We start from the raw sequence: 22522 nt of genomic DNA on the forward strand, positions 1-22522 counted from the left end.
ACGTCGACTCTTAGCTTCGCGGTCCTCTTCTTCGCACTCAACGCTGTCGCCCACCATGTCGGACTTTGAAGGCGACGAAATGGACGTCGATGCGCCCGCCATCGAGTTCAGCGCATCCAACATGGCTGCGAAAGGCAAGCGCAGTGCCGCGAATCTGCCTGTTGAGGCCGAGGACACCCTTCCCTGGTGTGTAGAAGCTCACTCGGGCCTCATGCAGATCATGTAGCTAACAGATCATGCAGGGTCGAGAAATACCGCCCCGATACCCTTGACGATGTGTCCGGCCACCAGGACATTCTTGCGACCATTAACAAATTCGTTGACTCCAACGTACGTGCCTACGACAAAACATTGAAAGCTCTCTAATAACGAATGTTTAGAGGCTACCACACCTGCTTCTCTACGGTCCTCCTGGTACGGGTAAAACGTCTACAGTTCTCGCGCTGGCAAGGCGAATCTATGGCAAAAAGAACATGCGGCAGATGGTCCTGGAGCTCAACGCCAGTGATGACAGAGGCATTGACGTCGTGCGGTAAGACTTGCACCTCCTTGCTGCTCCAGTAGCCTTACTCACGCTCAATTCTTTCCTACAGCGAGCAAATCAAGACCTTCAGCAGCACGAAGCAAATCTTCTCGTCGGCACCTACAGCCGCGTCGGGCTCACCGTCCCTCGCGGGCTTCAAGCTGATCATCCTGGACGAGGCGGACGCGATGACGGCGACGGCGCAGATGGCGCTGCGACGGATCATGGAAAAGTACACGGCCAACACGCGCTTCTGTATCATCGCCAACTACACGCACAAGCTGTCGCCGGCGCTGCTGTCGCGCTGCACGCGCTTCCGCTTCAGCCCGCTGCGCGAGGCCGACATCCGGCGGCTGGTCGACGAGGTCATCGACAAGGAAGACGTGCGCATCACGCCCGACGCGACCGACAGCCTCGTGCGCCTCAGCAAGGGCGACATGCGCCGCGCGCTCAACGTCCTGCAGGCCTGCCACGCGAGCAGCACCCCGCTCAAGAAACCCGGCCAGAAGGAGGCGAACGATGCCGAACGCGAGACTATCACCGAGACGACCATCTACGATTGCATCGCTGCGCCCCACCCCGAGGACGTCAGGTTCGTCCTGCGTACCCTGCTCGAGACTAGCAATGTCCGCTCCTGCCTCCAGGATATCCAGCGCCTCAAGGCTGCTAAGGGTCTAGCGCTCGCGGATATACTTTCCGCGCTGTCCGAGGAGTTGATCAAGCTCGACGTCCCGCCGCAGACGCGCGTGACCTGGATGGAGGGCTTGAGCGAGGTCGAGTACAGGCTGAGTGGTGGTGGAAGTGAGGTGGTGCAGACAGGTGGGATGGTTGGTGTTGTGAGGAATGGGGCGGAATTGGCTGGTGTGAAGGCGAAATAAGGGAATGCCAGTTTACTGGCCTGGGTTGGCGGGAGGAAGAAAAAAAATATCATTTGCATGATGGGTGTTATCGGCGTTGGAGGAACGAATCAATGGCTGTTGATGGCAGGAACGAACTTTTTTCTTTTACTGAGAAGAGTGGGGATAGAGCGATGGCGGGTGCAGCCAGGTCAACGGCTGATAGTTGAGATACAGAAAGACATTTAATGCCGATAACAGATTAATCGGATGCTTTACACACGTCTTTGGTACAAGTTTGGTCACTATTCGTTGGTATGGAAAGGTGGACATGGTTCGTTCCACATAATCAGGGCATAAGCCAACCATCTCAACAACATTTCAGCAAAACGCTACATCGAAAACATTGTTTCATCTTCTTCATCCGTTAAGCACTCCCCTTCAATACGATAGAGCGCGTGAATTGCGACGCCAATGCCTTTCTGCTAAGCCGGGAAGGCGGATTGGCATAAGCGCGAAGCCGTAGAGTAATACCCTAAGAATACAATCATCGGAATATGGAGATAGCATGGAGAGCCTTGAATATACATAAGATTACAGTGACTAAAATATTATCATACTTGAACGACGCGTCATTGTTGTGGAAAAGCTCGCAATTTTTTTTTCTAACAAAAAAGTGTTTCTGCTTGTGACACATTTGGTCAAGACTTTATTTAGTCTTTGAGGCGACAACGCCTCTTCCTCAGAGAAGGCGTATCAATTTTATTTAGATATCACTGCTTTTTCTCATAGCTCAAAGGTGTAGGAATTTCCTATTGGTCAATTGATTTGATGTTCCCTCGCATCCACAGCCCGTCTTCATTACGTCTACAGAAGCTATGGCCCACATTCTTTTCTTTTTTTTCCTCGTGTATCTCAAAGTCGCCAAAGAGGCGCATCGGCAATCTTAATTCGATAATGAGAAAGCATGTGCAGAATTGGCGCTTGTTGCTTGACGGATTAATTTTTTAGTGGAATGTTTCATTGGATCAAAGTTTCATCGTCGCTCTCCACTCAGACGCGAACATCAGACTTAAGGTGTTGGTTCTCTGGTGATCTTGTAGCATAAACGCCGTCGGACAATTTGAATTCGCCGCGGAATAACGCCACGGAGTTTGCTTAGATGCTCATCAAAAAGCCAATCCAAGCTTTTCAGCGAGCTGCAAAGTCAAATTGATCGCTGCAAGCGTGCCCAAGCGACGACAACAACAACGCGTACGTATCGTATTCTGAGGGTCCTTCTCTCTCTACAAAATGAGTGGCTTGTCAATGAAGTTTGGCGAGCTAGGCCTAAAGGCAGTAGTGAGTGCGATAGTGGAGTTCTTTTGTATCTAGATAGGTTTAACGAGATGCGTAGGTGCATTTGCGTGCGTATGCATGCGGATGAGGATGATCAGTGCGGTCCGGCGGATGGTCGGAATACAAAAAAAAGGGAGCTGCAAGGTAAGGCTGCATATTGATTGAGCGTCGGGAGGTGAATTACGAGTCTGCTAGCTGGCAATTTTGAGGATAGACGCTTGGCTGACGGGAAGCAAGAGAGTCATAACGTGGCGGTGCCAGTAACAGCAGTTTCAAGAGGTGTACTGAATCAATGGCGTAAGCACTGGGCTACATGAGGAATTGCAGCCGGGAGATGGACAGGAGAAGGGATGCGGAAAAAGCGCGGTGTCAGGGTCCTTGAGATTTGTTGACAGGTTTAATCAGATAGAGCGAGAGGCAGGCAGATCCGGGGCTTTTGTTAGACAGGCTCACATCAATACCTGAGGCGGACATAGGTCCGGAGAAAGTGTGAGCGCAAGGGCAAGGCTAGTCACGGAGAGTTAATACTCCCTTAGAGATCGGCCGGTATCAACCGAAAAAGAGAGCAAAGGCGACATTCTGCAGCTGGGGGCCTATTGCATGCGCGGCTCCTGACACTCAACGTCTGGGAAATGTGACTCGTGGTTCGACAGCAGAGCACGCGTCAACGGCAACGGCCGGTTTCTCGCTGTTGCACCGATGACGCTGGAAAGATGGCGGGTGAGATGATAAGGGATACAGGCGGCGACCAGGCTGGGCTGGGCTGGGCTGGGCTCTGATCGGCAGTCGTTCAGTGAGGCTGCGTGGTTCATCTTCCATGGGCGCGGGAGATCAGCTTGAAGACGGCCATGTGCAATGCAGGAACCACGCGCCGAAGAATACTTAGAAACAGGTTCGATGGCTGGAGCGGCGGACGGGGCGCTACTGGGTGGCCCGGCAAGGAGATCCACACTTTATTTCATCATAAGGAAGCCGGGAAATTCGCAGCGGGCCCTCCGCGAGTCGGAGGCTGATGCACGGCGTCGTCACGGCGTGTAGGAGAGGTTCCGGGTGGTGCGGGTCTTGGGCATGCAGCTAAGCAGCGCGTCTCCGCACTGAGTGCGTGCGGGTAACTGCACCAAAGCCTATCCAACCCTCTTTCCCCAGATTAAGCAAGTGGAGACTCTGGCAAGACGTTCGAAGTTGCTGGGCGGGTGGTACGCTAGAGTCCAGGGGGCCCGCCCAGGTCGAGTCGATTGGTGGTGACTGTGGTGCGCGGCTGACTGCTGGCGCTGCCCGCGGCGTCGGCCTGCTGCCCGCCACCTTGGAGTCTGGGGTAGCAGTGCAGACATGTGAGCTGGATGCCAACACGCGCCGTGTCATTGGTCCGTCGCCCAACGGGTAGATCGCAGCGCTGCAGGCTGAGATCACCGAACCAAGCGGTCGTATATACCGGCAAACGCTGCCGGCCCTCGCGGTTCCTGCATCACGGCCTCCCATGGTCGCGAGGGCCCACCGTCCAGGAGGCACCTCCGGCATTCGCCTGCAGCCCGGCGGGTCGCGCACTGCGCCCGAACCTCTGCACCCCGACGACGTGACGCGGCGGCCGGAGGAGAGGAAATGCGCGGATGCGCTGGATCGTCGCGGCGTCGAGAGGCGCAAACGTTGTTGTCGCCACGGCTGTGTGAGGATGGCAGATGGCTGCCGCCTGTAACTTTGTGGCCCCAGGCACCATTCCGCCGAATTCTTGCCGATCTCGAACCATGTGCATGACTCTCTTCCATACCTGCTCGCGATAACGCCCCCGAGTCGGCAGTGTTGCGCGAGACCCGCTTGACGCGGCTCGGCCACATGGGCGTCGCCGGGAACACCCAGGCTCTGGCCCCCTCTGCAGTGCGTGCTACCTTCGTTGTGGCAGCCCGCGGCGACGGCGCCACTCCTGAATCTTCCTCCCCCGGCGAGCTAGCGGACGGATCAGCCGCTAGTCATGACCCGGCCCGCCTGAGCGTTACCTGCCTTCGGCAAGAACACCATCTTCGTCCCTCATAAGCATGACCGGGCCCCCAAACCTGGAAGTGTGGAGCCCGGGCCGCTCACTTCTTGAAACCTCCCCCACACAGAGCCCCGATGCCGTCGGATTTATCCATTCATTCCAGCCCACTTCCCTTTTACGAGTACACCTTCGCTGCACCCAGCCAACCCTCGCATCATAGCATGCGACTAAAGCCCCTACACACCCGCGGGAAGCCATGGCGCCCGCTCTGAATCCGATTGACTACTATGTTCCCGTCGTGAATCGCGGAATAACAATCCGCGCCTCGTCTCTCACCTGCATGGTACAAGTCCTGCCTCCCTGAGCCTGCATCACACCAACTGACCTCCCCAGCTTGTATCGTGGGTAGCCGTGAGTTTAAGATTGTGGACGCGCTGGAAGCTAGTACACGCTCTCGGTTGGGATGATTTTTTCGTCAGCCTAGCGGCAGTATGTCTCCTGGATTCTGTAATACTAGCCTCGAACTAACACACGTAGTGCTGGGCCCTTTTTGGAGCTATAACATTAAATAATGGTAAGTCCATGGCCATCCCCTTTCCATGTCGTCGCATCAATGCTTGACTCGACCCTCTGGAACTGGCCTCTAACATTATGCAGAGATTCCCAACGGGTTGGGTCTCCATGAATGGACTATAATCACCGAGAATCCGGATGGTACTTCGAATTACGAAACCTACTCACGTTATCTTATGGTATGTACCATAACAATGACCACCAACTCGGCCTAGTAGCTCACATCAAATAGTGGTTTTACCTTACCAACGTTTCCTACGCTGGCGCAACAAGTTCCATCAAACTGTCCCTACTGTTACAGTACCTCCGCATATTCCCGAGAAACACTCACCCGACTATGTTTCGCATCCTCCTTGGTCTTATCGCCATCGTCACAACTTGGGGGGTCACCTACCTGTTTCTCATCATCTTCGCATGCACTCCAGTGGATAAGTCTTGGAATTTGATGAAGGAGGGTAAATGTATCATGTTTGGCGACTTTCATCCGAGGAACGCATATACGGCCTACGCCAGCCAAACTGCTTCCAACATGTTCCTGGACACCATCATCCTGATCACTCCTATACCGCTCTTGTACAAGACGAGAGTCGGAAAGAGGGCAAAGTTCGGTTTGATCGGGCTCTTCAGTGCCGGGTCACTGTAAGTTCTCTACTGGAACATAAGAAGAACGATACTAACCGATACCAAAAAGTGTCGTCACCACAGCCTCCCTCCGCCTCTGGTTCGTCATTAAGAATCGTGCCGGCACCCATCCTACCATCGACCCGCCGTGGTACGCACCGTACGTTCCCGTTGTCCACACCCTCATAACCTCCTTCCCCCCAAACTAACCGCACCGCACCTCAGACCCATCATCCTCATGTCAGTCCTCGAAGTCAACCTGGCCATCCTCACCGCCTCAATGCCCATCTTCTGGCCCTACCTCGCGCACATCGGCGGTTCCGGCATCAAAGTCATGCAAGAAGTCATCGTGCGCTCCGAGCCACGCAAAGCGCCGTACCAGTTCTCGAACGCCTCCCTCACCGGCCCTTCGCCATCGCCCTACCCGCAGCGCCGCAACACGACCGAGACCACCGACGACGACGACGACGCCGCGAGCATGGCCAAGAACGGCTCCGCCATCGTCGCCACGCGCCAGCGCAGCAACTCGGACGCCAGTAACCGCCGCTTAACGATCGGCTTCTGGGACGAGGTCTTCACGGCGGGAGGCGTCGATCGCGGGTCGAAGGGGTCGAAGAGGAAGGATAGCAGTGCTAGTAACAGCCAGTACCGCCGCGAAAACCACTACACGGAAGCGCTGCCGTACGATGGCGAGAGGCACAGGTTGTATTACGGCGATCCGACGGTCGCGGAGCTCGTGGTCGGCGATTTGTTTGCCGGTGAGCCGGGTGGGGAGTCGTCGCGCGGCGGCGGCGCCAAGAGCAGTTTGGAGCGGGAGGTGTATATGGGGACTTGGGACGAGAGGGTTACTGGCAATCAGGCCACTGCGTGGTTTGAGCCGGAGCCGGTGGCGTTGGAAGATTTGAGAGGGAGGGGGAAGGGGAAGTAAGAAGACGAGAGGTGGTTCATTAATGTTTTGGAGTGACGGTTTTTTTTTTTTGAAAAAAGCAGGAGGAGGAGGCCAACTTTCCTTTTTCGTGGGGTTTGCTGATACGTTCTTTTGATACCACTCTGTTATTTTCTTTTTTTTTAAGAGGAGGGAAGACAGGCCGGCTGCGCGGAAGGGAGGATTCTGCACGCAGCTTCTGGATGGGAAAAAACGGCAATGGCGGTAATACGGCGTTTAGACGTCATGAGTACGGTAATACATGAGACATGGCATGCGAGCTGAGACTGGGTCTCGGCTTTCTGAAAGTGCCACTTTACCAGAGCTGTTCATCCAAGATGTATGAAAAAGAAGTGATTGTCTACGAATAGAGAGGCTGCCGTAAGTTGCAGTTGAATGCTGATGAATGCGCAGAATGATCCATAAGCTATCTGTGAGGCGGCGTAGAATATTGTCAGACTATATCAATGGCTATTAGCACGTCCTGAAATCAGTACGGCGTCGTGTTTGCCTTTTTTTTTTGTTTCATAAATATATACGCGCCAGTAACTAACAAACAGCAAACAACAAACGAAGAGAGGCGAATATCATGGAATCTCCCATACTTCGTCAAATGCAAATTATAATTTGTCTTGCAGCGGATATCCTTAATTGTACTGCCGTGTGCAATTCTACGGGCACGTATGCTCAAGACATTTCGGAGAATATCCAGACAATTTTGTATGATAGAATCGCATACATTGTATAGAGGAACTTGTATTCTTGCAAGAATGCTACTGCGTAAAGTACTCAAGCCATAATTGCAGCTGAAAACTTGAAGTGATGATTCAAACTCAATCCATGAAGAAACATTATAAGACGCACCATAAAAGCCCTGTGAGGTATTCCAGCGTATTTTGTAAGTACTTAATAACATATTTACTGAACAGAAAGGCTGGAAAGTACGTGGTTGAGTCACAACAGGGTCCCGTGTCCCTGCGGCCCATGTCATCTTAAGGGTTATTTCTGAGCCCTGAGGTTTATGGTTATAAGCCAAGTTGTGCCATTGCTTTTCATCAAAGCAGCAACAAAACAGATGTTCGCATCGGGTCTGTGGTTTAGTGGTATAATACTCCCTTAGCATCGAAAAACCCTTGACACCTTCCAGGTTAATTAAGGGCATTTGAGACCTAAATGGGAGTGGTCCCGGGTTCGATTCCCGGCGGATCCATTAATTCCTGGTTAAATTCCAGGGTTATACCTTCTTTTTTGCCCATTTTCCATGTGAAATAGAATACGTGAATACGTGTAAAAGTGGAGGCCCAGTGGCCTTGCTGAGCAAGACGTTTTGAAAGGTGATTACAGCGGGCAAGGGTCTCAGGCCCACGTATAATGCACAAAGGCTCACAATAATTGTGCTAGAGATCTCCTGAGCCGGGCTTCTGAACGGCATCGGACTTGAGGAGCTGTGCCGGTTTGCCGGTTGAAACACACTAGAAGAACCCGATTGCGTCCGACTTTTTTGCTCGCAGTCCCCGGGGATGTCGCCGTCGATCAGACAGTGAGCAGTTTTCCAGACTATTAATGGTTGGTTTAACTAATGACGTATACCAGGCTGGTGAAAAGTGGAATCTTAGAAAAGGAAAAACCTTCATCCATGGAAGCTTCACTTCATTGTCTACAGTGCACAGTAAGTTCATTCTGCTGTTGGGTAAAGTAGTGAGAAGCGCCGAGCGGTCGGTGTGGCGAGGGTCGGAAGTGGTGCGGGATTGGAAGTATTGCCTAATCGGGAAATGTTCTAAATCGGGGAATCTAACCGCCACCGCCTTGGAGGGGCCCAAACAATTGCCCCGCCATGTCGAAAGCTCGCCGACACATCAACCACCAACATGGAGTACGACACCAAGACGCGTAAGTAGCCTACCGGTATGCGCTGCTGGCCAATGCTGACCTCGCTACCCAGCGCCGTACAACACCAGCGACAAGACGTCGTTCGCCTACACGTCCGCAAAGGACCGGTGGCCCGTCATCATCGTGAGCCCTCACCCGCTCACCTTAGCCTCGCACTACTGACCCGGCCAGACTGGAGGTATCGATGATGTGCACCGCGCCGCGCTCGCCGCCACCGACTCCGAAACCGCGAACGAGGGAAAGCAGATCGTCGAGACTCTCGCGAAGCTCAAGTACGAGCTGCAGCACAACCGTCAACTCACTCCGCTCCCCGACGATGGCGAGGCCGACGTAGCAGGCTACAACAAGGAGCTTGAGGCTCTGGGGAACCCGACCTGGTACAACGTGCCTTGGCTCTTTGCCGAGTGCTACCTCTACAGGTAATTCTGCTCGTCGCTCGATTTTGTCGGCAACAGTCTTGTTGACCTACACAGATAGGCGCATCAACACCGCCTTCACCCTCTCTCAAAATTGGAAGAGCTATGACATCTTCGCCCGTCAGAAGATGGATACTTTCCGCTCATCGCGCCCCGCCGTCCTCGAACTCGCCGCCCGGTACAAGGATCTCATCACCCAGCTCGAGTCTGGCAAGGCGCAATCGCAGGAGGACAAGGAGGAGGCCGACAAGATCCTGTTCATGGAAATGTGCGAGATCTGTCTATGGGGCAATGCCACGGATCTGTCGCTTCTGACTTCTCTGACATACGAGGACATTCAGAAGCTGCAGGGCTCCGAGGCGCGCAAGGCGTCGGAAAAGAATATCGTGGTCAACGACCTCGAGGCTGCCTACAAGGTGCTCCTTGACGCCAAGAAGGCTGGAAAGAAGGATCGCAGGGTGGATATCGTGTTGGACAATGCCGGTTTCGAGCTCTTCGTCGACCTCATTCTGGCAGGCTACCTGCTCTCGGCAGGCCTCGCGACCAATGTCGTCCTCCACCCCAAGTCGATGCCGTGGTTCGTGTCGGATGTCCTGCCCCAGGACTTTGGCGCCCTCCTCAACGCCCTGGCAAATCCGCAGGCCTTTTACACAACTCAGACGGACGACGACAAGCACGCCGAGCGTACGCCGCAGCCGCTGTCACAGAAGGAGGTCGAGGAGCTGGAATTCCTTTTCCAGAGGTGGGGCGGATTCCACGCCGAGGGCCAGCTCACCATCCGCCCCAACCGCTTCTGGACCGAAGGTGGCAGCTACTGGCGTCTCCCCAAGACCGCACCCAGCCTGTACGAGGATCTGAAGGAGAGTGAGCTCGTCATCTTCAAGGGTGACCTCAACTACAGGAAGCTGACCGGTGATGTATGTACCCACCTCCCCTATTTGATCGCCATGATACTGATTAAAAGCACAGGCTAACTGGGACCCTACCACCCCCTTCGTCGAGGCCATCGGTCCTCTCGGTCCCAAGTCTGGCGTCCGTGTTCTTGCGCTCAGGACGTGCAAGGCCGATGTGGTTGTCGGCCTGCCCCAGGGTAAGGACGAGGAGCTGAGACAGACGGAGAACGGTGGCGGAGATAGTGGATGCCGCAAGTGGGCATGGAGTGGCAAGTGGGCCGTTGTGCAGTTTTCCGACGGCAAGGCTTGATCACGGGTTTGTGAGCGAGATTGCTGATAGAATAGAGTAGAAAAAAAATATACATTCGTCGACATCATTGCGTCATGGTTGCTTTTAAACTAATACTACTAAAGAAGCTCTATACATGTGTACGGTCGTCAGTCATGCCAAATGATTCTGCCAGCAGAACCCTTTTTCAGCTGCTCTACAGCAGCCACAACACCGCCGTCTGCAATCCGGCCACGCCCAAACACAGCGTCAAAAGCTTACTCCAAGTCGGCCCCGCCATTCCTGCAGCATCCGACGCCGCATCCGTCGCCTCCGGAGCTACACTCGACGTCAGTCCATCATTATACTGCACAAACGCCTTCTGCGGCAACTCCACCAGGGCACGCTTGCCTTGCTGCTGTTGGCCCGCCGCCGTCGCTGTACCCGTCCCTGTCGTACTATCCGTCCCATTCTCGCCATCCCCCGTCATCGACGGCGTCAGCCGCAGCAGCGCCGCGGCGCCGCCTTTATCCAGCGTCCACGTCCACGAATCGCCATACCCGAGATCAACCGTCGTGTTGGCCCACACGTCCTCGACGACGTAGTAGCCCGACGACGCCAGCCCGAGGTCCTTGGGCGAGATGGTGAAAACCTGGTCGGAATCATCCGGCTTCGAGCCGAACAAGTCGTTGTTCCCGTTCGCCCCGTAGTTCGCCAGTACCGCGACGACGACGCCCGTCGTCTCGTCGGGCCCGGCCAGCCACACTTGCCGCTGCCGCCCCTTGGCGCCGTCGCTGTTGCCTTCGGTCGGCACCATGGGGCGCCCCGCGGTGAAGCGCGCGACATCGTTGGCGAGCGGGTTGGAGAGGAGGGCTTTGCCGTAGGCGTCGAGCGCGGTGAGGTCGGAGCCGAGCAAGAGGGGGGCGCCCGCGCCGATCCAGTGCGTGAAGACGGCTTGGCGTTGGAGGTCGGTGAGGCCGGTTGTGTTGGCGGCGTTGCCGATTAGCAAAGCGTCCAGGTCCGGGTAGATGGTCAGTTCGGCGGCGCTGTCGAGTTGGAGGAGGATGTATTGCCGGTACTGCTCGATGGCGTGTTGGACGTTGCTCCATTGCGTGAGGGTGGACTTGTTGCTGTTGTTAATGTCGCGGTCGGTGCGCATGGCGTCGGCGCTGTTGTTTTTTTGGGTCAGTGATGATGTTGGTGTGGTGGTGGAGAGGGGGGTCGAAAACTCACTTTGACTTCCAGATGTCGTAGTAGGTCGTGTTCCGGTCCAGGTTCCAGCTGATGTGCAGCCGCATTTTCCGGCCCGAATTCTCGATCGCTTTGTGGTAGCAGGCTACGCTGCCGCTGTTGTCGGTCGAGAGGTCCGCGTCGGCATCGGGTGAGCCGGGGGTGACGTAGTCCAGCTTGATAAGGTCGACGCCCCTGTCGGAGGTTAGCACAATTCTGCTTCTGAATCAAGAAAAGTGAGGAGATTCACCATTCAGCAAACTGTTTTACGTTGGAGTCGCACCACTCCTGAGCGCCCGTCTTGTTGTAGTTGATGTTGCAGCGAGACATGGCCCGGCACGGGTTCTGCTCGTCGGTTTGGATTGACGAGAGGGAGATGTCGGTGCCTTCAATCTTCTTGTCGGCATCGGCGCTGAAGAAACCCGGGAGGATGTATACACCCAACTTCGCGCCTTTGTCGTGCAGATGGTCGGCCAGTTCGGGCAGGTCGAACAGAGACGGATCGTAGGTTATACGCCCGAACTCGTCTCCAGAGGTGGCAAGGGACCAACCCGAGTCGAGTGAGCAATACTCGTACCCGTAGGAGCCTAGCTCTTCCCGCATTGCATCGCACTGTTTGATCACATTTTCTTGGTTGAGTGTGAATTTGTGGCCGGAGGAGAGCGATTGGAGCGCAAACGAGTTCCATCCTCTTGCCGGTGCGTGGAAGCCATTAGGCGTGGTGCCGTAGTGGAGAGTTTCGGCGTAGACAGAGAGGGAATTTATTAAAAGTAAGAGGATGCATGGAAACATTGAGGAAAACATGATGAGGCTCAGAAACGCAGACGGTTCTGACGAGCAGATGAGACCTTGCAGCAAAAATGCACGAGTTCCGTCCAGTCCTTTTATTTGTACTCAGGACTGAAACGAGAGGCTGGTTTGCATGCAGAGGCTGGGGCTCTGCCGTTGAGCACACTGCCAACTGTCGTGGGATTCCGGATTGGCCGCCCGCCAAGTGCCCTTCCCGCAGCTGGGCGGACGGAAGGGCGGCTGCTTCAATGGCGGATTGCGGTTGGGCGGCCACGGCACGGGAAGTTTGCAGGGCAGCCTCTCGCTGGCACTGCTGGAAACGGCGTGGCATGCATGTAAGCCGCATGGTCTGGGGAAAGCATTGGTGAATGTACCATGCCTGGCGTGACGCGACATCATGTTCCCAGCCATCTTTACCAGCCTTGGTAATAGAGGATGCCCCGGGAGTTCGGTTTGTCTTTTGATTTGCTGCGAGCCGAGACGGCTCGACATGACCCCTGTCGGGTCTAGAAGCTAAACACTTGAAGAAAGCGGCCCCAAAACCATACCAACTCCACCATATTCGCGGAGAACGCAGGAAGAAAGATGATAACGAATAGATGGGCCTCGCCGAATCGGTTCCTGAAAGATGCTTTCACCTCAAACGTGGCTGGCGCGTCCTTCCGGTATTCCAAGGCTGAGCGTGTATGCAAGTGAGATCTTGGCGGCTTACCTCGCTCGAGCAACAACCCATGTATGTGGATCAGGGCGGGGTCCTAAACGCCGAAGTCCGATTAACTCAACGGACGATTAAACTTTCTGCTAAAGAACAGGGGAAGGAAATGGTGTGAATGTGTATCAAGCAAAAATATGTAGAGCGGAGATGGAAATCCTTCAAATACGGGTGATATTGCATGATTTATTGCTTTGTTGTGCCGTGCAATCGTTGGCTAGGCTTTGAAAAAGTACATGCTCTGGAATATACCCCGGTGATGATCTGCCAGGTCTGTCGTCATTGCATACGAATCACAACGCCACGCCGCGGCTGGGCATATCCCGGCACTCCATATCATCAAGCCTTTGGGGCGTAAGATTCGGATTTGACCACATTTCACCGTTCATGAAGGACAGCAACGATCGTTTACGGTTGAGTACTTTACATTTCTGCGGAGATCCCGTCTCCATTGCTCGTCAAAATGCGCAGTTGAGAAGAGGGGAAATGAGGGGCCGGAGCTCCACTCCTGGGGACCCGAGAAACAAAATGCCTACGAACAGCATCGTTGTCTTCGATAGCGCGAACAGAGCGGTTCATCAGCCAGGATTCTGAGACCTACATCGGACCAATATTGAATTTAATTGGTCAGAGTAAGGGTTTCACTTTGAAAAGAAAATTGAATGAGGAGATTCTCGACCTCACAAACTGGCAAAACGGGAAGCGGGAGCTGCGAGCTGGGCGACTCTCGGCAAGCTGGTGGGTCGATCGCGGTGGCAAAATCCAGGCCCCACAGAAACTTCAGCACTGCAGAATGGTATCAGCTAGCTTGATTGGCATCCGCAGCTGTAGGATTCTTCGTAGTATCCGCTCTTATCGGTGATTGACGTTGTTTGAAGAGACAAGAGAAGGGGTGAACGGTAGATAAGACGGATGGAGGAAGATTGTGCAGGGTCTAAAGGATCTGTGAGCTCCAATTGATACTTTGAGTTGATCGCGAAGGTCGAAAAGTCTGGCTGAGGAGTGTGATAAATGTATTGTAGAAGATGAGTGTTGGAGCAGTCTGTTGGATCAGAGAACTGAATATTCCTGATCCATTGTGGGTTCTCACGTGATGTGCCTCGTATGGCTGCGGGCTAGCCCAGCTTGGTTTTCTCGCAAACACCATGTTGTTGCCTCGCCTCGGATCCTTCAGCGCCACAGCAACCGTGTCCTGAAAGAAATGAGTCAACGATCTTTCTTTATATTTCGTTATTTTTCAACTTTTGAAGTGACCATCAAACAACCAAGATGAAGAGACGTCGAAACCTCAATTGTTCAAAAACCCCACTGGGGCTGGTTCTTCTAGTTCTGCTGAGCCTTTGCTGCATACCTGCGTTGTCTGCTGTGTCAATAGTGACATGTCCAGGCCCTTGCTCGTTGCGATACCGGGGAACTGTGCCTTACTCCAATATACCCGGAGTAGGTTTTCATCTGACGGCTGAATATGGGTAAGTGTTTATTCTTCCAGTTCTACGAATTTACACACGATAACGCTAACAACCTCTTAGCACCGCCTCCATCTACTATCCCAACGGCACAACCACCCACGTCGCCAAGATAGCCGGCAGCCCCGCCTACAAGGCCTTTATGCAGCGCGCCTACCACGCCGCTCACATGCCGCATTCCTCTCCCGTATACGACCACGCATCCACCAACATCAACCAACCATCCCGCCTCTGCGCCCTCACTCAGTCCCTCCGACCCCTCCGCCTCCTAACCCCCTACCTCTGCCCCCTTCCGTCAGACCAATCCCCCACCGACGACACAGCCGCCCTGCGACCCGTCCTCACCGGCCTCAAACGCGCCACGGAGCACGCCCTCGGCGGCCAACGCGTCTGCCACGTCCGCCTCAGCGGCCCGCGCAACGTCCACAACGCCACGGCCTCGGAGCACTACGTCCGCACCATGCTCGACGCCCTCAGCGCCACGGGCCTGCGCTCGGCGCGGTACTGGGTGTGGAGCTGCATAGGGGAGGAAGAGGTTGATGTATTGAGGGACGTCACGCCGAGCGCCGCCGCGGCGGCGGCGGGTGCGCTGCGGCTGGATGTGGAGGACGAGTGGCCGTGGGTGTCGTACGTTGTGGTTGTCGAGGTGACGAGGCGAGGGGGGGAGAACGGCGGTCCGGGCTTGGTGACGGCGGCGGTCATGGGGGATATGCTTGGTACGTACGGAGTAGGGATGGGGGAGGTGGGAGAAGGAGCCGAGGTGGGGGAAGTGGTGGAGAGGGTGGTGAGGGATGTGGTGGAGAGGGTGGTCGCGTATGAAGGTGCAGAGGAATTCTATAGGAATTTGGAGTCGGTGCTTGTACATGGTGATGGGATGGGAGTGAGCGGGGTGAGGGAGGCGTTGGACAGGGTGTTAGGGGAGGCGAAGGTCGGTGAGACGTTTGGAGCGGAGTGGGATGATGATGCGATTTTTTGGGGCGCGGATGGGACGGCGAGATCTGCGTATGAGGCGCTTGAATCGATGCAGTCGCAGAAGGCGGCGCTTGGGTGTCGTTTCATGTCAGGGTTCTATAAGGATGGGTGGAGAGAGTTGCGGAAAGACGCTGCTCAACTTGGGTGGAGGGAGTTGTGGGAGGATGCTGGTCAACTTGGGTGGATGGCGTTGTGGAAGCATGCTCTTCAGCTTGGATGCAGGGATATGTGGGAGTATACTGTTCAACTGAGGTGGAAGGAGCTGTGGGAGTATGCTGTTCAACTGAGATGGAGGGAGTAAGGGGCTGAGATGCCGTTATTGAATAAAAAAAACCATCCGTTACCTGCGATAGTGATTTTGATATTTGATGTACACTTTATAAGTGCAAAACTTCATCTCTTCTTCCACGTACGACCATAGGTCGCAGAATATAGGGCTTCCCGTCCGCTCAGCCGTACTCAAGCTGCGAACCGGCCGATTAGTACTCAAGTGGGTGACCATTGGGGAATCCCGGCTGTTGTACGTTTTGTGTTTTCTTTTTTGCACGCTGAAAACCATTAGCTTCGTTTTGCCAAGTCAACAGCCAATTCCTTTCCACTTCTATGAAGATAGTAAAGATAGTCGCATCATGCATGTATGTACTTATGACGTGAGAAGCGAGAAATGTATTTTTGTTGTCCTCATCGCCGTTGGGCTCGGCTTAGTGGGAGCACTACTTAAGCGAGCAATGTTCCGCGCAAAGATTTCGCCGTCTTTTTTCCAATGGCGCAATTCTCACTCTTGAGCTCCTTGAGATCAAGATGCGTGTTACGAATAAAATGAAACTGCTCTCAACAAAGTAGCAACGCGCCTATCATTGCGGGATGAACTTGGGAAACTTCAAGTTCTCAAACTTCATGGCAACAGCCAGCTAAGATACGGGAGACCTTTGTCAACTCCTTTACGGGCTGCTATAGCAGCATGATCCCCTCGGAGAGTTTTGAGACTTTCCACCATAGACTCGTGACGGGAAGCCAACTTGTCGCTTGAGTGCCGGCGGTGTCTTTGGCATCACTTTCAAGTAAAAGCATGGTCTTCGTAAATATGCGGCATGATTTTTTCTACAGCTGATTTCTAATAGTATAGAATCTTGTGCTGGAGACGCGGAAGAAGTTATGCATTGCTAGGCGGACAGCTAGTTTGTTTTATCAGGACCGCGGGGAGGGTTTTCGAAGGAAAAGATTATAAAGTTGCTCGTATTAGTGTATATACTGACAAGGAAACTGGCTATTACCGTTCGTGCGATTTAAGAAGAGGATATGCAGCTCTCTTACTGCGTTCTACTTGAACTCGGAAAAGTTCGTGTCTGTATATGATAAATGAACGGTTTCTTCAGCTAACGAACAAGATACAATAATTTTCCTGTCCTACCAGAGCATACATAGCGAATTTCTGCTTAAGTTTCCATAAGATCAGCATTTTGCTTTTATAACAAGTGCTTCTTGACGAACTTATGGAATGCCTCGGCACTACCGAAGTAAATCGCATATATCTTAACAACGGAATTATAGATCACTTTAAAACTTTGACACATTCAGATTTAATGCTTTAAGAGTGTTCTAACAGAAAGAACAGCTTTTATATGTGATTTTAACAGAGATCTTCGAAAAGAGGCATCTCGCACCTTCGCTGTTTTCGGACATTCCCCTGAGGCTATACTAGATATACAACATTACTTTAGTTCTCTACAACAACAGCGTTGGTGGTTTAGTGGTAAAATTGATCGTTGCCAAAATAGTTGCAGTCCTCACAGGAGTATCTCATCCCACGAGTGCTCCCGGGAGCTCAACATTCAGTTTCGATCAGCCCCGGGTTCGATTCCCGGCCGACGCATTCTTTTGCTCTTTGAGCATCTGTTTTGCCATACAAAAGACCTGGGATGGCCCGGGCAGCAGGCGAAATATTGGGGGTAGGGTCTGATGTTTTGACGAATACTGCAAGGTGGATGTTGACCTTCCCGCCTTGGAATGAGTAGCATTGTGAATTTGAAAGGAAAAGGCCTTCCAGCTTACCGCGAAAGCCTTCTTCTTTACGTGGGCAGCCAGTAAATATTTGAACGAATGTGTTGGTGAATTCTTCTACAAAAGTCTGGACGCTGGCTTCAGCTACTTGCGGAAATAGAGTATTATTTCTTAGCGCAACAGCACGAAAGGCCTCAGTTCTCTCTGGTGCTAACTATAGCGCTAAGTATAGTACAGCAAGTTATCACTCTGTGCTGGCTTAGGGTGTTTCCAAGCAGTTTTCTGGTCGCATCATTTTTCATGACATCGTTAACGACGTTATTCATTGTTTTGAGAACACTTATCGTGGTTTTCTCTCAATGTTCATCGCTGCCCGGGGTAACCCCCCCGAAGTTTTCTGCCAATCCAAGTAATTTAACAGATATTCTTTTCTATTCGATTCCACTTAAGGACTTCTACCAATAGCCTCGCCTTTCCAAGCCCGCCGTCTATGAAAGCACTCTAAACTGAAGTTGGTCACTCCTTACATTTAAACGGAGCTCCATTCAAGTTTCTGATGCTACCAGTCCAGGGAAAGATGAATAAAACTATTGTATCAACCATTTCTTTCATAATGATGCCGGCGTGGCATATTAGCAACCTACTTTCCCACCTACGCACCTCAAACGGCCTTACAAAACCGCCAGTGGCATCGGGCATAATATAGGGAGCTTCAAGCGTCTTACTGTCAAACAGAACCGCTCCGAATACTCTCAAGACTAAGCCGGGTTTGTTGAGTCAATTTATTGTAGTGCAAACATCGGAACTTTAAAGTGGCAACCCGCGCGGCTCATGATCAGCTGAAGTTCTTCACTTCACACGAGTACCGCAAACATTGACGCATTAGCACTCAATAAGGCGCCCGAACTCGTATTTGGGACCTGAGTTCTATGGAGGTTGTGCGATACGATAAATGCTCGATCTGGTTGCCGCGCTGAACCTAACAGAGCCAAACATTCCAGCAAGTCCTGGACAGGAAACCAGTGTATCTTCCAACAACGATGGTATATCTCAAGGAAATCTTAACACAAATCCCAAGGTCAGTCAGTTATCCAGGATCATACAGAAACTCCAATTGCCCCAGCAATTTTCAGCGGCTCTACTATCTCAGCTACTCCAGTACCAATCGTGAACCCTGCCGCTGACCAAAGAAGAATGCAGGAAGTTGTTGATGACAATACAGCCAATGACAGCAAGGTGCCGCCCCCCACAACGGCATCATCCTAAGATATCAAAGACCACATATTGTCCGTCACTGGTCCTTCTGCCACAGTATCAGATACCATATACACGCTCGGCCCGAACGGCATTGTAGTTGAAGGCCCATTTAGCAGCGGCAGTGGCATTCAGCCTACCACCGTATCAGTGCCGCTCTCCGCAGCAGCGGCGGGGGCGGTGGGAGGAGGCTCATCATCGTCACCGGGTAACAGTAGCGGCGGTAGGCCTTTTGGTTCTATTATCGAGGGCTTGCATGGCTCCGGTGTTGAGAGCTAGAGGACGCGAGATGCTGTGCCTGTTGCCACGGCGTTACCATTTCCCACAGTAAGCCCGTCTGCATATGCTGAGGAGGATTGCAAGGAAAATACTCTGGTCCTGAAGCTTGGAAGAGGCCGGTCACCGTCATGCTTGATTCCTCCCAGGGCGGCGGCGTGCGCGTCGACGGCACGGCTTCCTTCACATTTGGAGGCAAGGCGCCTGCAACGGTGGCGGTGGATGTTGGAGGTGGTCTCAGCATGAATGCTAACGGGGCTATCGTCGCCTATACGGGTAGTGCTGGGCCTGAGATATCCGACAAGCCTGCTGCTGCTTCGGAACATTCTAACGTGTGAGTAGTGGAGAAGAAAGTGAGTGCGACAGAAGACGATGCATCTTCTTTCTCTGGCGGTTTAGCTGGTGCAACAGCAACCGAATTAAAGAACGCTGGTGGATCCACAGGATCGGGCGGGAGTGGGGCAGCCTCCACCAAGAGCTTCGAGAAGGAATGGAGATAGTGGGGTATGGTATGCAATGTCTTGCATCGCCGTCTGGATGGCGAGTTTCCTGCTGCTTTCTTGAGAAGTGTGGAGTGCTGCGGAAGCTTTAAGCTTTATGATTTTGTCCTATTGTATGTACACGGTTAAATCACGGCCTTCAGGAATATTGATAATGAGTTGACGAACTCAGCAGATGGTTTGTACGTTACTGTTCTTTAGCAAATCAATTATTGAGTAGGCAGTGCGTGTGGTTTCCCGACGCGCCAAAGTGATGTTATCGCGAAGTTGCCCACCATTATCTATTAATCTTTTTTCCGTACTACTAACGCCTAGCTTTTCAAAATAATCTACACAATATCAGACAGGAAACCCTCGAAATATTCATCCATCCACTCCACAGCTTCTTTTCCACTGCTCCTACTCCCATCCTGCCAAATTCGCAATGTACCAACGTATCCGTCCGGACGTATGATAGCCAGAGCCGTCTCATCTCCTTGAAGACCGCCAAGCCACTTTTCTATACAGCCTTTGCCCCGTGTGTCTTCCCATGGAATGTCATCTAAGTAGACTGTCCAAGGGGATTCGCGGAGCACCTGTGGTAGATCTGCCAACTCGAACGCAGCCCTTGGTGTGGGAGTAATGAGAGCCCAGGTGAAAAGACATGACGTAGTGGTGTAGCGGCCCGGGCAGATGAACTCGTCATGCGGAGCAGCTATCGGCGGCTGTATTGTGTAACTGGCATCAGTAGCGGCGCTCATGCGGCCGGTGAAGGACTGCTGCGAGTTAGCCTGCCTACAGACGACGTCGATAAAGGGCCGACTGGTTCGTGCGCTGTTGCAGAAGAAATAGATGCGGAACTGGCCAAGCATCGGGATATCCAGTTGGACGTCCACCGGGTTGGCGTCGGCGTAACGCGTAGCTTTTGCTGGGGTGGGTAGGCATCCGGGCTTCAGGTCACCAGACCCCATCGAGTCAGACAGACGGTTGAGCGCGTTCGGTTCGTATTCCGCACCCATTCCTGAAATGAAGCGGGTATAGGAGGCGAAATTCTTAGCCAAGGCATCCCAATCGCCTGCTGCAAAGGTTTTGGCGTGCTCGTAGTCGAAATTAATCAGGTCTTCGGCGACCCTACGCCGCTCGACTTCGTAGGTTGCGAGGAGTTCGGGTTTTGCCAACTTGCGTACGGCAAAGTTAAGCTTCCATGCAAGGTTCCATGCATCGTGCATCGATGTGTTCCTTAAAGGAGGTCAGTGTCCTAAAAATGTTCGGAAAATATAGGGTGCCTATTACTCACATCCCCTGCGCGGCCTTGGGCGAGTGCGTGTGGGCGGCCTGTGCGGCTAGTGAGCGCGATTTTTCCAAACATGCGGGGGCACTTACGTCTCCACAGATAAACACCCGCCTCCTATGATCTGCAAATTTGGTGGAGACCCTCTGACCGACTACGTACCTCCCAAACCATTCTGTGCACGGTCAGTCTGGTGAGCTATATGTGACGATTATAAGAGCGGTGATTTTACCGACGGTCTTCCACTTGAGACGAAATGGATACATGATTTCTTTAGCTCTTTGCATGACAAGCTGTTGGGAAAGCTCGTCTCTGGATGTGCCCCCTCTCAGTTCCGGCTTTAGCTCCACGTACACCCGAGTCATGTTTCTCTCGCGCGGCATGAGCATGATTGATCCGATTTCTTCGGAATAGACCAGGCCTTTGGACCAGATGTCTGGAAAGTCTGTTTCGATTTGGCCGTCCAGTATGCCCCAGACAGAATCGGATGAAGCTCCTTTGAATTGAGCTCCAATGGTTTTTCGTATCGCCGAACGCGATCCATCGCATCCGACAAGGTACTTGGTATTCGTGGTGCAGCGGTACTGATTTTCTGCCAAATGCGTGACTTCGATTGGACAAGTTTTCCCGGTATAGGTAAAATCCATGAGTGTGGTATCCCTTCGTACTTCAATATTGCGTTCTTTCAAGTCTTGGACAAAGACATCTTCGATGACACCCTGATGGATGAGAAGAAGATAGGGATCCAAGAGGTCGACGGTCTCCGGTGGGTAATGTATCGCACGTTGGTTTCTGTGCATCTTCTCTTTGGAGGAGGATTTCTTCACTGACAATCAGCGTTTCTTTTACTTTCGATGCAGACGAGGAGTCCGATATTTTCGGTTGGAAAAGAAGATGGGTGACGTATTCTGTACAGGGAAAGGTTGAAAATACCCAGAAGCATATGTCAAAGACCTTCACGCCCTTGCGCAGGAGACCATCAACCAATCGCATCTGACGTAAAGTTTCGATCGTCTTGGGTTGAATACCATCTGCTCTACCAACCAAGGTTTGATTCTTCCTGTTGTCAACTATGTCGACCTTTATTCCGAAGCGAGCAAGGTTGTCCCTATGCGGATGTTAATTGTGGATGTCTTGATATTGGAACGGTGAATACTGACGCGAGCATAAGGCCTGCTGGCCCAGCTCCGGCGATTACAACATCACAGGCATGTATGTTGAAGTTTGGCATATCTGGAAGTGAAACATTACTGCTGCTGTTCAAATCAGTTTCTTCGCCCCCGATTTGCCTGGGCATAGTTGAATGAAACCTTGAATGTATGCTGCGTTTGACCAGACCAGAAATTTGTAGCGGCATCGACAGCAATGTTTGTTGTCGGCCAAGTTTTCTGAGCAAGAGACGATAGGAAGCAGTCCGATTTTAAGTCCTTTTCCTATTTCTGGCAGGGTCCTTCATGTTGGGTGTCAGATTGGGCTCGGGGCATCACTTGTGGAACGACAGTTGCGCCACCTCTGTCGATCCTTTCGGGGCTATCGGCTTGTGCCGGTTCAGGGTCACGTCGGCCCCGTAAAGTCATGCGGAAGGATCCCGCTGACGACATTCCGTGACCGTTGACGGCCGTTGACGGACCCACAATTTTTGAGGCGCGGGACCGACGCCAGGAAGTACCAATTCCGGCATTTTCCAAGCCTTAACCCTTGCCACGGTCGTATGGCCAAGGATCGAGAAGATTCATCGAAGGTTCTTCCCCAGGATCTAAGATTACTGGAACCGCTCGTGTGGTTGCCTGCGATTGT

The 22522-nt window shown here is 52.9% G+C and overlaps 6 protein-coding genes across 6 annotated transcripts; 4 read left to right on the plus strand and 2 right to left on the minus strand.

Annotated features, from left to right (window-relative positions):
• Positions 1-55: 55 nt before the first annotated feature.
• Positions 56-1401, plus strand: LTHEOB_5570 (DNA replication factor c subunit; the record flags this gene model as incomplete). The annotated part of the gene is made up of 4 exons (XM_035514730.1): positions 56-186; positions 243-330; positions 381-532; positions 594-1401. 4 exons carry the CDS (start codon positions 56-58, stop codon positions 1399-1401), a joined length of 1179 nt encoding a protein of 392 aa, XP_035373860.1.
• A 3524-nt stretch (positions 1402-4925) lies between these two features.
• On the plus strand, positions 4926-6791 carry LTHEOB_5571 (Integral membrane protein; the record flags this gene model as incomplete). The annotated part of the gene is made up of 7 exons (XM_035514731.1): positions 4926-5012; positions 5063-5080; positions 5207-5243; positions 5327-5421; positions 5475-5881; positions 5934-6023; positions 6089-6791. The coding sequence occupies 7 exons, from the start codon at positions 4926-4928 to the stop codon at positions 6789-6791; spliced, it is 1437 nt and encodes a 478-aa protein (XP_035373861.1).
• Positions 6792-8656: 1865 nt separating this feature from the next.
• Positions 8657-10297, plus strand: LTHEOB_5572 (uncharacterized protein; the record flags this gene model as incomplete). The annotated part of the gene is made up of 5 exons (XM_035514732.1): positions 8657-8678; positions 8731-8801; positions 8850-9097; positions 9156-10011; positions 10064-10297. 5 exons carry the CDS (start codon positions 8657-8659, stop codon positions 10295-10297), a joined length of 1431 nt encoding a protein of 476 aa, XP_035373862.1.
• A 175-nt stretch (positions 10298-10472) lies between these two features.
• LTHEOB_5573 (Glycoside hydrolase family 27) lies at positions 10473-12277 on the minus strand (the record flags this gene model as incomplete). Its single annotated transcript, XM_035514733.1, has 3 exons — positions 10473-11424; positions 11489-11680; positions 11736-12277. The coding sequence occupies 3 exons, from the start codon at positions 12275-12277 to the stop codon at positions 10473-10475; spliced, it is 1686 nt and encodes a 561-aa protein (XP_035373863.1).
• A 2344-nt stretch (positions 12278-14621) lies between these two features.
• On the plus strand, positions 14622-15725 carry LTHEOB_5574 (uncharacterized protein; the record flags this gene model as incomplete). Its single annotated transcript, XM_035514734.1, has 1 exon — positions 14622-15725. One exon carries the CDS (start codon positions 14622-14624, stop codon positions 15723-15725), a length of 1104 nt encoding a protein of 367 aa, XP_035373864.1.
• Positions 15726-19784: 4059 nt separating this feature from the next.
• LTHEOB_5575 (Monooxygenase FAD-binding protein) lies at positions 19785-21525 on the minus strand (the record flags this gene model as incomplete). The annotated part of the gene is made up of 4 exons (XM_035514735.1): positions 19785-20673; positions 20732-20769; positions 20818-20900; positions 20958-21525. 4 exons carry the CDS (start codon positions 21523-21525, stop codon positions 19785-19787), a joined length of 1578 nt encoding a protein of 525 aa, XP_035373865.1.
• Positions 21526-22522: the final 997 nt, after the last annotated feature.

Source organism: Lasiodiplodia theobromae, assembly GCF_012971845.1.
Source record: "Lasiodiplodia theobromae strain AM2As chromosome Unknown scaffold_15, whole genome shotgun sequence".
Lineage (NCBI taxonomy): Eukaryota > Fungi > Ascomycota > Dothideomycetes > Botryosphaeriales > Botryosphaeriaceae > Lasiodiplodia > Lasiodiplodia theobromae.